The sequence below is a fragment of the Ictalurus punctatus genome, chromosome 2 (assembly GCF_001660625.3).
Source record: "Ictalurus punctatus breed USDA103 chromosome 2, Coco_2.0, whole genome shotgun sequence".
Lineage (NCBI taxonomy): Eukaryota > Metazoa > Chordata > Actinopteri > Siluriformes > Ictaluridae > Ictalurus > Ictalurus punctatus.
Genome location: NC_030417.2, coordinates 8,914,366 through 8,928,373, shown reverse-complemented (window position 1 = coordinate 8,928,373; position 14,008 = coordinate 8,914,366). Strand labels below are relative to the sequence as shown.

The window sequence follows — 14,008 nt, the reverse complement described above, 5'->3', positions numbered from 1 at the left end:
ATATATTCAATTCAATTCAATTTTATTTGTATAGCGCTTTTAACAATGGACAATGTCTCAAAGCAGCGTTACAGAAACATATAAACACAGGATACAGATTTTAAGTGTGTGAATTTATCCCTAATGAGCAAGCCGGTGGCGACGGTGGCAAGGAAAAACTCCCTAAGATGATATGAGGAGGAAACCTTGAGAAGAGCCAGACTCAGAAGTTAACCCATTCTCATCTGGGTAACAACAGATAGTGTGAAAGTAAAGGAAAGTTCATTATGGTTTTTATATGAAGTTTGTTTTGTTTAATGGATCCACTGTTCACTAAGGCCATAGCAGCAACCGTAGTCCCAGCAACCACAGTGAGAATGTCCACGTGGAATTGAGGTCCAAACCATTTCCATGGTACTTCAAGCGGCACCATCCTGAGCAATCTCCAGGCTGCACTGCTTGGGTTCATCCTCAGTGGCAGAATGTAGCCTCCAGTTGATGGGAGCTCCAGCCAGAGGTAGGGCATCAATGGGATGTGCTGCTCCGGCTCTCAGCCACTCACTGAACAGAGCAGACGCAGAGATGTGAGTGCAGTGGGAAAGAAAGACCTCACGCTTGCAGCACAGTAGTGGCGACATTTGGAAAGTCGCTAAGGTTTGTCCAAAAAGTCACTAAATTTGTTGTTAATCCACTTTAAAATGAATAAATAAATAAAAAGTCACTAAAGGGGTCTGAAAAGTTGCTAAGTTGGCTACACTGGTCTGCACTGACAGCTAGATTAAAGGCAGGCTAAACTCCACCTCTCCCAAGCAAAAAGAAAATACAGAGGGAGAGGGAACGAGGGATTTTTCATTTATGCATATTCTATTTGAAAAGCAATAAAATACACAGAGCACACAAATGATGCCCTGGCTGTGTTTTTTATTTCTTGTAAACAATTTGCGCCCCTCTTCCAATCTTTCTACGCAATGTGCATAATCCAGTAGAAATGTTGTGGAAGGACCTGATGCAAGGGCGTAGGTTTGGTATAAATATTGGTAGAGACACCCACCCTGGGAAAAAAAGGACTGTTTAATGTTGACAACCAACTGGTTTATTAAAATATAACATTTATATTTACATAAAGATCTGTATTTACTCATTTACATTTAAATACAAATTATACAAAGCAACAGATCAAAGACTAAAAGAAAGTCCATCCATCTTCTATACCTCTTATCATTACTTCAGGGTAACAGGGAAACCTGGAGCCTATCCCAGGGACCATCGGGCACAATCACATACACACACCCATTCATACACTATGGACAATTTGGACTTGCCTACCATGCATGTCTTTGGATTGGGGAGGAAACCAGAGTACTGGGGAAACCCAGAGGAAACTCTGCACACACAGGACCATGGTGGGAATTGAACCACCGACCCTGGAGGTGTGAGGTGAACATGCTAACGGAAAAAAGACGTCAACATTTTTCATGATAGTCCTTGGTGTCTATTTAAACAATCCAAACAGCGACTAAAACTATCTGTGGCATTCTTCCAATTATTGAAACCCTTTGTGCAGAAGGCAGGGTCATTCATTTTTCCAAAGTGGTCTTTTTTATGGTGTATGCTTTGACACACTCAAAACAAAGAACCTTTTTCAGTGTTGGACTGTAGTGAAGTCATGAATACTGACTGTACCAGTTCGCCTGAAATCGCAAAATCATGTTTCAAGTTGCTGTACTTCGATGAATTTTTGGATCAGGCTGGTGTGGCTGACTCCCCATCTCTATGACATTGCTACCCTGACATCAGGATCATCCTCACTCACACTGACTGTCTCTTAAAGAGAAAACTAAGCTTAACCTGGTCTGTATTAACATTTGCAAAATATTCTTTTGCATCCTGTTTTATAATAACTTGCAACCAAGTTAACATTAAAATAGGTAGACTATGGTACTTACAATACATGTAAATTGGTCATTTACAATTAATCCATAATAGCATATGAAGAGTTCATTTGCAAAAACAGATATCCACCATTTTAATTCATTTTCATAAATCATTTTTTTTTAAATGTGCATTCCATGTAATACAAATCAAGCTGCAATTGGGTTGTACATTTATTTTCACTTAATTAAAACAACCCAATTGCAGTTTGATTGATATTACCTGGAATGCGCAATAAAAAAACATGATTTTTAAATATTCATAAGAATGGAGATATCTGTTTTTGCAAATTAATTCTTCATATAGGCCTATGTTTAATCACAGTATCATTTTAGGACCTCACCTGAAGCCCTGAAGGTCCAGCTGCTTCTCCCTCAACCTGCTCTACGGTATCTTTAGGCCTACTTGATTTCTGAGTTTCCTATGTGTAATAAAATTATGCATTGGTGAAGATACATAAACATATAGTAAAACTTTGGATCCCATTTATTTTTCAGGGAAATGTTAATATTGAGTGAATAGGATCTTATTCATCAAGCAGTATTGATGTAAGATTTTTTTCAAAACAAACTCATGACCAATATGTTGGCTTTCAAAGGTTATACTGTATATTTGCTGAACATCCTAAAGACTGACTTTAATGGTGATGCCTCCCTACAATTCCAAAATATAATTCATAATTAGGACCTCACCTGAAACCCTGAAGATGCAGCTGTTTCATCCTGCTCTACTTCAGCCTGCTGCTGTGTTTCCTGGATACAAACTCATTCATTAAATGATGACATTTTCATGGGATTTCTAGACTAAAATTCATCTCAACATAATTTCGTATATGCACCTATTTTATGTTCCAGCCTGCAGATGACAGAAACCAGGGTTAGCTTGCTAGTTAACTAACATCAGTTGACATTACTTTCCACAGTGCAAGGCTGGTGACATTTGTAGGGACATGTCCCTACCGTCCATATGCAAACCTACGCAGTTCATGTGAGGAAACTCACCAACATCCCAGAGTTGATGCTGTTCTGTACTGAGGAATGGGATTAAATTCCTCCAGACTGATGCTCATGACACTCACAGATATATATTATTGGCTCATTTTCCCCAATAAATAAATGACCAAGTGTAATAACTTTTGTCTCATCTGTTTAACAGGGTTCTCTTTATTTACTTTTAGGACTTGTGTGAAAATCTGATGATGTTTGAGGTCATATTCATGCAGATATGTCGAAAGTTCTAAAGGGTTCACAAACTTTCAAGCACCACTGTATATATAAGGTGTTAAATATTTCCTGGATGTTATCTAAATTTCTGACCGAGGTGAATTCCGACCGAGGAAGCGCCCTCGCAACGTCTCGTTCTCTTCTCAGGGAACAGTTATGTGCGTACTCGGGCCTCCGTAGTGACGTCATTTTCAAGGGACTCGCTAATGTTTTGTTCCGATTAGCTGATGTCTCCGTTACTCGTTAAACTTGGGTGAATCACGCTTATTAGTAGGATATATCGTTAACTTATTCTGAGGACTTTTTTTGTATCGACGCCCGAGTGTAAAATATGCCAGTCCAACTACAACCCCGAAGTAAGACATGCTAGCTAGCTAACAGCGCTTGTTGGTAACCAGCGCCTCTGAGCTGCTCTGTCCTCTCTGCGGTCTGTGTTACTTCTGCCTACTTTCAACTAGTTAGTCAGGTCCTGTCCTTGTACTGTTTGTGGCCGAGTCTTAGGTAACGTTCGCTGCCTTTATTGTAACTAGAGTTATTCAGCAAGCAAAGCAAAGTCGCTAAGTTGTGATGTTGCCAAGCTACATATGTGTTTCATTGTGTGAACGCTACATTTTCCCGAAGACTGACTTCACCTCACAGCACACTGTGGCGTGATGTACCTATACATTCCTTTTAAAAGTGTTTTTAGTTAAATGACTAAGTGAGGTCGATCTCTTGTGTCTTAGCAGTAAACCCATGTTTGTCCGACCCTTGAGTACAGTGGGCTCTGCTCCAGGTGTTGCTGCTGCTTGGAAACAGTGGTACTGGAGAAGTACATTTCCATTCATCATCACCAGAAACCCCTTCACTTCCCAAAGACCCCCCTTTCCCTTCACCTGGACTGAGTTGCACAGGAGTGATCACCCAAGACACCTCCATCTGTCTCCTGTCCTGATGAAGCACCCTGACACAGAGCCTCCTGTTAAAAGGAGAAAGAGCTCGGAGTGTGAGCACTCGGGTGAAGGTGCACAGCCCAGCCCTAAACGCTCAGCTTCAGGAGAGAGACGAGAACCCAGTCCTGCATGGCTGCGCAACATCACAGATGCACCGCTTCCTTCTGGGAAACCTTCCCCAAGCCTGGATAGTACAAGGATTAAAACAGGTGATGATGCAGCAGAACATGTACATTAGTGCCTTGTATTAATTATTAATATTAATATTAATTGATTCTCTTACAGAGTTAAAGAGGCAGTGGGAAGAGCTTACTGAGAGCTGTGCAAGCACAAGTTTTGGAACCTTCGAGTTCTCAGTGATGTCCTACAATATTCTCTCTCAAGAACTACTTCTCAGCAATGCTTACCTTTACAAACACTGTAACCCTCATGTGTTAGAGTGGCGCCATCGATTCACCAACCTCATCAATGAGCTGGAGCAACACGCCGCAGATGTGAGGGACTTGTGTACCACCACAATGAGCTCCACTTTCTCATGCCCTTTAATCATGATGTAAAGGGAATGTAAATGCAACATAAAGGAAATTTAAAGTGGGTGTAAAAGGAACTTAAAGGGAACATAAAGGCAGCGTAAAGGGAACATAAGGGGCCATAAAGGGAACATAAAGGTATTGTAAACGGAATGTCAACACAGTGTAAAGGGAGCCTAAAGGGATCCTGTTAAACCCAGTGGTGCAGATAGTGTACCAATCTATCTTGGTCATTCCAACACTTTGTTGTTGTTGAATATCTACAGGTTAATTAACTACACCGTGCACATTATAGTTTGCATAATGGATGACTGAGTCCTTTATTGTGACTTTAGGCCTTGTGTTTTTGTGTGTGTAATACATGTTCAGTAGGCTTTGTGTGGTTAAGTGTTTAAAATACATTTGTCTCCATAGATAATGTGTCTTCAGGAGGTGCAAGAGGATCATTATCGCAAGCAGATCAAACCCAGTCTAGAACAACTAGGTAACATATATTTAACATGGATTTAACTGGGTTAATTAATGCTGCTCGGGTGTTTAATGTTGAACTTGAATATGATAAATGATAAATAAGACAGGTTCCACCTGCACTCCCTAAGTAGGTTCTAATCATTGGCACGCAAACCTGAACAGCTGATTCTAATTTTATGAACACATCAACATTTTTTTCAGTAAATATATTTCCAATTAGGCTGTTCACATGAAATTTTCACCAGACTGTGGTATTAACTCAAGAAAGCCACACATATAAAGAAACCCAAACATTAAAGTACATAAATGAAGTTATGTGTAATAAAGAGGAATGACACAGGAAAAAAAAGTATTGAACACGCTAACTGAAATTTATTTAATACTTAGTGGAGAAGCCTTTGTTTGTAATGACAGCTTCAAGACGATTCCTGTATGAAGAAATTAATTGGCTGCAGTATTCAGGTGTGATTTTGGCCCATTCTTCTAAACATATTGTCTTTAAATCTTGTCCAATTGGATTCTAGTCAGGTGATTGACTGGGCCATTCTAACACCTTGGTCTGCACTTATATAGTGCTTTTATCCAAAGCTTTACATTGTGTCTCAATTCACCCATTCACATACACACACACCAATGGTAGCCGAGCTGCCACGCAAGGCACTAACTTGCCATCCGGAGCAACCTGGCTTTCAGTGTCTTTCCCAAGGATGCGTGGGCCGGGAATTGAACCACCAACCCTACGATTAATGGACAACCCACTCTACCACCTAAGTCACAGCCGCCCTACCTTGCCCCACCTTGGTGGATGGCAGCAGATTCTTCTCAAGAATCTTCCAGTAAAGGGCTCCATTAATCATTCTATCAATGATATGAAGTCAGCCAGTACCATGTGATGAAAAACAGCCCCACACCATGATGCTTCCACCTCCAAACTTCACTGTTGGTATAGTGTTTTAAGGGTGATGTGCAGTGCCAATTCTTCTCCAAACATGGTGGGTAGTATGACAGCCAAGAAGTTACATTTTGCTCTTGTCTGACCAGAATACACTCTGCCAGTATTTCATAGGCTTGTCCAAATGAGTTGTAGCAAACTTTAAACGAGCTTCGACATGCCTTTTCTTTAGTAATGGCGTCTTGCGGTGTGAGCGTGAGCAGTGAAGTGTATTGCTTATTGTTTTCTCTGTGACAATGGCACCTGCTGCCTCCCAAGTGTTTCTGGAGCTCTTTCCGAATGGTCCTTGGCTCTTGGGCTACTCTTCTGACTATTCTTCAGATTCCCTGGTCAGAAAACTCACGAGGAGCTCCTGTGCGTGGCCGCTTGATGACGGAGTGATGTTGCTTCCACTTGAGGATAATGGCCCCACTGGTGCTTACTGGAAGATTCAGAAGTTTTTTAATATGTCTGTATCCTATTCCATCAATATGTTTTGCAACAATAAGGTTGCGAAGGTCTTGCGAGAGCTCTTTGCTTTTACCCATCATGGGTATGTTGATTTTCGTTGTGTGACACCTTGGTAACGAAAAGCCTTTTTATAGAGCATCAGTTTACTAACCCAGCTGATATCAATTTGCACAGGTTCCTTGCCTTGGAGAACTGCCTTTTCTTAGCATGTACAAGATGTTTTCCTATGTGTCATTCCACTTTATTACACATGACTTTATTTATGGACTTTAATGTTGTGAATTCCTTATATCTCTGGATTTCTTGAGTTAATACTGGTGAAAATGTCATGGGAATAGCCTCATAGGAAATATATTTACTGAAAGCAATGTTGACGTGTCTGATGCTTATTTCCCCCACCCTGTGTGTATGTGTGTGTATAATCCTAGTTTAATCCTTGAACTCGCATCCTTTCCCTCCTTGCAGGCTACCACTGTGAGTACAAACGCCGGACTGGCCACAAGCTTGATGGCTGTATGGTAGGTTTTAAGAAATCTCGCTTCACACTCTTCTCCTCTCACCCTGTGGAGTTTTTCCGCCAAGGAATCCCGATCCTAGACCGGGATAATGTGGGACTGATTGTGGTGCTGAAGCCCTTGGGGGCGTCAGGCTCCGAATGCAACGTCTGCGTGGTCACCACTCACCTGCTGTACAACCCACGGCGTGGTGACATCAAGCTAGCACAGCTGTCATTACTGCTAGCTGAGATCAGTCGCGTAGCACAGCAGGACGACGGTACGACCTGCCCGATACTGCTGTGTGGGGACTTTAACTCAGTGCCCACGAGTCCCCTCTACGCCTTTATTACAGACAGCAAGCTTGAGTACGCAGGCATGCCCATCGGGAAGGTGAGAGGCACCATCAGGTGTACACTATACACTGTGTTCACTCTACCCTATCGTTATAAAGGTGTTAAACACTTTGCTTCTAATGAGTCTTCTTAAATGAGTGATGATGAATCTATAAGAACGTAAAGAGAGTTTAAAGGGAACGTAAAGTGACTGTAAAGGGAACATAAATGGAATGTAAACTGTAAAGGGAGCGTAAACTGACTATAAAGGGAGTGTAACGGGAAAAAAATGAGTGTAAAGAACATAAAATGACTGTAAAGGGAGCATAAATTCAATTCAATTTTATTTGTATAGTGCTTTTTACAATAGACATTGTCTCAAAGCAGCTTTACAGAAATATCAACATGGTATACAGATATTAAAGGTGCGAATTTATCCCAACTGAGCAAGCCACTGAGTGGTGACGGTGGCAAGGAAAAACTCCCTAAGATGTTTAAGAGGAAGAAACCTTGAGAGGAACCAAACTCAGAAGGGAACCCATCCTCATCTGGGTAACAACAGATATTGTGAAAAAGTTCATTATGGATTGACCTTAAACAGTATAAAGTGACTGTAAATGGAGCATAAAGTTATTGCAAAAGGAGTGTAAAGGAAACAAAGTTACTGTAGAGTGAGCGTAAAGGGAGTCCTGTTGAACCCATATGGTGCAAGTGGAAGGACCAAGATGATGTGACATAAACTCACAGAAGCATTTTTGCTCAGTTTGGAACATGTTTTTGGATGTAATAAAGGGACCTTAGAGTGTGTTTGATGAGTGCCTTTTTTGTTCCCTTGTTGATAAAAAGCTTATAAAAGATGACATATTTTCCATTTAATCCTTTTACAAACTTTTTTGCTCATCTTGCGTAAACCGTAAAACATCTTGCGTAAATACTTCTGTCTCCTAACACCTGACTTCCTCTCACTCACATTTCCTCTTCCTGTTGCAGGTATCAGGACAGGAAGAAAGCCCTCGAGGGCAGAGACTCCTCACATCACCCCTTTGGCCCCCCAGCCTCGGCATCTCCCCGCTGTGCCAGTATGAAGGCCAAACTAACGGTGTGACCCATCACGCTTTATTACTAAAGGCTTGTTGCTGAGGCAGTGTCATTTATTATTCTCATATGAATTTACTGGTGTATTACTTACTTACTCACTTACTTACGTAAACCCAGTGGGACAAAACCATAAAAAGACATGTACTGTTTTTTTTTTACGGTGTGTACAAGGAGTGATCTTTGCTGTTCTCTCACTGAGTAGTGTAGCACAATAATGCATTTTGACAGCTTGTTAGTGAAATACGATGTGCCCCAGTTTATTGTGATATCACGACATGTATCTTACACCTAACGTCAGTCATTTATGTACAGTTTATCCCAGTGTGGCTTATTAAATAGTGCATGATTTATCCAGCATACCTACAGAGATTCTGAAAATTTGGTGGTTTAGAACGTCAAGCCAAAATATCTCCGATATACTAAACTGGACTCATTGTTTGGTCTCCACAACAGAACCTGATGTAAAGGAATCACAGCAAAGTGGTTCAAAAAAAGGGTAAGTTCTGTTTAATTAAACCTTATTTCCTGCATTTAAAGAACAGTTTGGTTGTTAAAGAATTGTGAAAGCCAGTCTGATACTGCAGTGCTTCATGGCTTTGTTTATCTGAAATGGATTAATCGTGTGAGTCCTGTTAGCACATTACTGCTTTACACAATGATAATGGGTCTTGGGAATGATTTCCTCTCTTTACCTTTTACCAGCTTGAACAAACCTAGCATTGAACATGGTTTTAAGCTGACCTCGGTGTACTCTCACTACCTAAAAGAGAGCGGTCATCGTGAAATCACCACCTACCACTCACGCACGGCCATTACTGTCGATTACATCTTCTATTCACCAGCGCAGAGGGAAGAGTCAGGCTGGGCAGGTGAGATTTGTGTGTGTGTTTAATAGGTTTATCTTTGCTCAGGCCACATACACATGTAGTCTCTTATTAAAGGCATTTTCTTGTTTTTTTGTAAAGTGCATGAGTTTTTTTTTTTTTAAGGTGCTGCAAAATGACATTTCATAAATATATACATTAGTTTCAGCCCAACCACGTTACTGCTCTGCTCTTGTTTGGATGTCGTCACTTCACACTGCTGAGCGTGTTTACGTTTTTACATACAGGATTTTATTTAATCAGACATGAGACGAGGCATAACTGGTATAAATGCTGATGCAGACAGTTTCTGTCCAACTAATTTTTTAATCTTCTGCATTAAAATGTACCCACTTTTTTTTCAGTCTTTTATCTGTTAGTCATTTTTATTTATTAAAAATGTCCAAATATATCATGTGGTGCAACTGTCTGACCATTAGTGCAGTTCTTTAAAAAAACAAAAAAAACAAAGGAGATTTGGAAATTATTCTAAATGCTTTAATAAATATAATTATAAATTATAGATGTTGCATTTGTAAATTGTTTTGCATTTATAGCTCTTGCATAATTCGCTAAAGTGAAACCAAAGGTTTTTTTTAATATCTGTTGCAAACATAAAGAAATGAACATTTGCATGCATGTTTTTCTACAGATGTTACTGTACTTGTAATACGTTTTCAAAATTCAGAGCATATTAAAGAAAATATTTTATTTAGAGGTAAAATCGTCGGTCACACCACATGATCGTTGTTAAGCCCCCAGGGCAGATGTATGTTGAAGAAAAAGTGCTAAACTGACTCAATTGCATGTTTTTATATAAATATGTTCACATATTTTAGTAATTTTAGTACATAGTTTATTTTCAACAATTGCCAAATATAAACTTGAATTTAAATGTCCATGACTAATAAAATTATTATTACATATAATCGCTGCAGTTTTATGAGCAAGATCTAATGGATTACATTACATTTTGTTAATGCATTTCTTCCATAGTTGTAAGTTAATGTATCCGCTAGCTAAAAGCACATTAAATACAGAAGCAGTGTGTAGAAAGCTGTAACTTTAGCGATTGTGCTGCACGCTTTAATGCAGTGCTTGTCTGGATGCCAGTTAACCACAGAACTGTATTTTGTTCCCAGAATGCAGCGCTGCACCACAGCGAGGCCTACAGCTGCTCTCCAGGTTGACCCTGGTCAGTGAAGCCGAGCTGAGAGAAGTGAAAGGCCTGCCCAATCAGTGCCACTCATCTGACCACCTCCCTCTCGTTGCCCGGTTCCGTCTGCACTCCTGAGCTGCTCGTCTGTCTGATGTTGTGTCGAATTTGTATATTGAGTTTCAGGATTTACACATTAACCTAAAAGTGATTGTTCAGTTGTTTTAGGCTTGATGATGATTAGATCTCTGGAACGTTGTTATTCCTGCGGTTTCTAAGTGAAGTTGATCGTTTTATGTGCATCATCCATGATGATGTGCAAACTGCGATGAGTTTACAAAACGGGTTCTACACCAGCAAAACTGGATTCCTTTACCCTCACCTGCATTGCATGATGTATAGATTTGTTCTTAATTGGGATTTTTAAGACTGCCATGTACTCATCTGATTTTATTGAAGTTTTACTTTTAATTTATTAAGCATGAAGTCCAAGCTCGTTTCTTATGTTTTGTTTTTGGAGCACTGCTGAATACCATCCTGGATCTTCGAATTGTCTATAAGGGTAAATACTCAAGACTTTATTTTACACATTTATTTAATGAAACTCCGCAGAACACGAATCGTGTGAAAGGGACCTCACCACATTCGATGTAAATAAAGTGCTTTAAAGTTATACATAATCAGCTTAAACTGTATGTAGTCTCAGTTTTCATGCTTCTTTGCAGACTAATGTTTTTCTGCCAGATATGCCCCAGAACCTCACAATGGTAATAAAATTGATGATAACACATTATCAATCAATATTTGATATTTTCTACATTATGGAATAATAGGCAATGTGTCTATAATTTGTATTATTTTACTATTTTCTAATCCATTATAGCATTCAAATATATATTGAAGTCGAGTATATTATTTGGAGTCCTAATGTACATTAAATTATAAATTTATGAAACATAAGTTTCATCTTTTTCATTTGGTGCATTTCAAGTCAGATATTTTATAATAAACATTTGGATCACATGTGAATCAAGACTCCACCTTTAATTAAATTAAATTAAATCCCTTGCCCAGTTTTACTCCATCCCTTACAGTTGTGTTCATTACATCCTGATAAGATCTGTGATCCATCAGTGCTGGTTATTTGAACTGTGTTCCATATGACCTCTGTAAACACCAGCACTGATGTCAAGCTGAATGTGATGCTGATGGGTGATCGTGTTCTATCACATCTAGCTTAATCTCTAGCCACACATTTGTCCTGTGACAGAAACCACTGAGATGTTATGTGTATGTAAGAAGTAAGAATAATTACATCTGTTTTTGTGGTTTGATTAAATAATTTTAAATAATTACATTTTTCATAATTAATATAGTATTAACTACCAGGGAACAAAGAAGAATTCAAAACAAAACATTGTTTTATTACAACATACTACAGTTAATATAATTACATTATGAGGAGGAAATGCACCTTTAAATGTCTTTACGTTTAAATTTAATAATAATATATAAAAAGTGTGCAATTTTCTTTCTTTTTTCTTCAAGTTTGCTTTCATTTATGAACATGTAAATAATATTTCCCTTGATTAATGTATTTGATTACAGTGTATATAGTGAGACGATATGTGATAACAAATATGATAATCATGCCTAGAAATAGTAAATAATATTGACAAATATATGCCCTGCCCCAGGGGGATTTTTTTTTAAACATCAATTAGTGATCGTGTGTACCACTGTTGTGCTACAGTGATTTAACTGCAGTTTATAAAATCTTCCGACTAGAATTTTATTTCAAAATAATCTTTAAACACATGTTCAGCAGGTTCTGATGTATTTGGATCAACCAGCAGCTCAGTGACAAAATGCAAAACCCAACGCAATTTCTGATGTCATAAGTTGTTCATCACTAATACATCAAATGAAATGATCATAATCCAGCATACACTTCTTTATACAATCTCAATCTGTAATCTGACTAAAACCCCAGATTTGGGGCTTGTTAGATTACATAAAGATCAGAGACGTTCTCTACTGTAAATTTAGGAACATTTGCAGTGCTTCTAAGAGTCAAGATGGCATCCTTTAATTATCTGATCAAGTAATGCACCAGGATTTTCTTTTAATGCGATGGACAACAAATCACACATTCAATGAATGTACAAGTCATTTTCTTTTTGTTATTAATTGCTACTGTTTGGATATACAGCAGAATTCTGCAACTCTGTGCTCAGTGTGTGATCTGTGTATTTATGGCAGCTTAGTAAATAAAAGCGTATTTTTCTTTTGGAGCTCAGTAAATCAGGATTCTTGAATAAACCACTGATCAACCAAATCCCTGAATAGTGTGCCTCCTATCTGTAATGAACATAATCCTTTCCCACGAAGCAGGGTTGCCAGATTCGCACATGCATATTGCAGATACTCCACTTATTTGTTTCACACAATTTCTGTTCAATCTCATTAGCTACAACCGTCAGACACAGAGGTCTTCTTTTGCATAACGTTAATAAGCTTAATACACTTCATGGCCTGTGACAAAAGCCAGAATTGTAAGTACTGTTGAAGTGCCACTGTTTTGTTGTTGTTGTTTTAAAGTACCTATGGATTCTCAATTTATACAAATCTTTATAAAAAATAAAAAAAGACCTGTTCCACAGATGACACTAACATGTCATTCCCATTTTAACGTATTTGCACCAACATGCAGTCCATCAACATGTATCAGTCATGTAAAAAATAAAAATAAAATAACGCCAATAAAATTACAACGTGCAGCCTTGTTAATGGACTATGGAATTGGAGAAATGAACTGGCTTTGTAATAAAAGCCAGTTATAGCAGGGTGCCAAAAAAGTACCTTTTGATTCTATTCATACAAATGTTTGGTACCTGCTCAATGTCGTGCTAATGCAATCATGTCAGTTTTAATGGGTTCTTTTCTCCACAGCTCAGTAACATATACAGTTCAAAAGTCAACAGGATTTGTGTTATTTTCTAATATGTACAGGTGCTATATTACATTACACCACAAGATGGCAGCATCAAATTAAATACGCACTTTAATTCCAGTCCACATTTCAGATGTTCGTTTATTAAAACAGTTCATTCAAAGTCACAATACTAGAACATTTAGCTGACTATCAGTCAGATTTCTTGTAATATGTTGCTGGTTGGTCTGTCTGTGGCGCTGTATGACATTTTAGCATATTTCAAACGTCTCAGTATTTTGATTGATTGATTGATTGATTGATTAATTGATACGTATGTGTGAATTTTCCTTCTGCAGCAGTTACAGATTTGAGTTTTGAGTCTCGGATGTGTCTCTGTGAGCTTTGGGCTTTGGTGAACTGTCATACCACAGATTTTCAGTTGGATTTAAGTCTGGTCTTTGACTCACCAATCCAAAACACAAAGTTTCTTTTAAAAATTTATTTATTTATTTATTTTTAAATTCAATTCCTTTATAGCTTTGTTTTTTTGGACCATATATTTTCATCTTAAATGCAGACATCTGGCTGACTGGAACAGGTTCTTCTCAACAACTTGTTTCTATTTGGTTCTACTTCTACTTGCTTCTATTTCCATCAA

The 14,008-nt window shown here is 38.5% G+C and overlaps 1 protein-coding gene across 4 annotated transcripts; it reads left to right on the top strand.

Annotated features, from left to right (window-relative positions):
• Positions 1 to 3,295: 3,295 nt before the first annotated feature.
• angel2 (angel homolog 2 (Drosophila)) lies at positions 3,296 to 11,205 on the top strand. Of its 4 annotated transcripts, none has more exons than XM_017458169.3 (9): positions 3,296 to 3,490; positions 3,863 to 4,275; positions 4,352 to 4,560; positions 5,011 to 5,080; positions 6,935 to 7,356; positions 8,289 to 8,397; positions 8,850 to 8,892; positions 9,099 to 9,265; positions 10,402 to 11,205. In XM_017458169.3, the coding sequence occupies exons 2-9, from the start codon at positions 3,870 to 3,872 to the stop codon at positions 10,551 to 10,553; spliced, it is 1,578 nt and encodes a 525-aa protein (XP_017313658.1). In that variant the 5' UTR covers positions 3,296 to 3,490; positions 3,863 to 3,869; the 3' UTR covers positions 10,554 to 11,205. The 4 variants fall into 4 exon arrangements, with proteins under 4 accessions (XP_017313658.1, XP_017313647.1, XP_017313632.1 ...); XM_017458158.3 differs by having other exon boundaries at positions 3,860 to 4,275; XM_017458143.3 differs by having other exon boundaries at positions 3,296 to 3,635.
• The last annotated feature ends 2,803 nt before the right edge of the window (positions 11,206 to 14,008 follow it).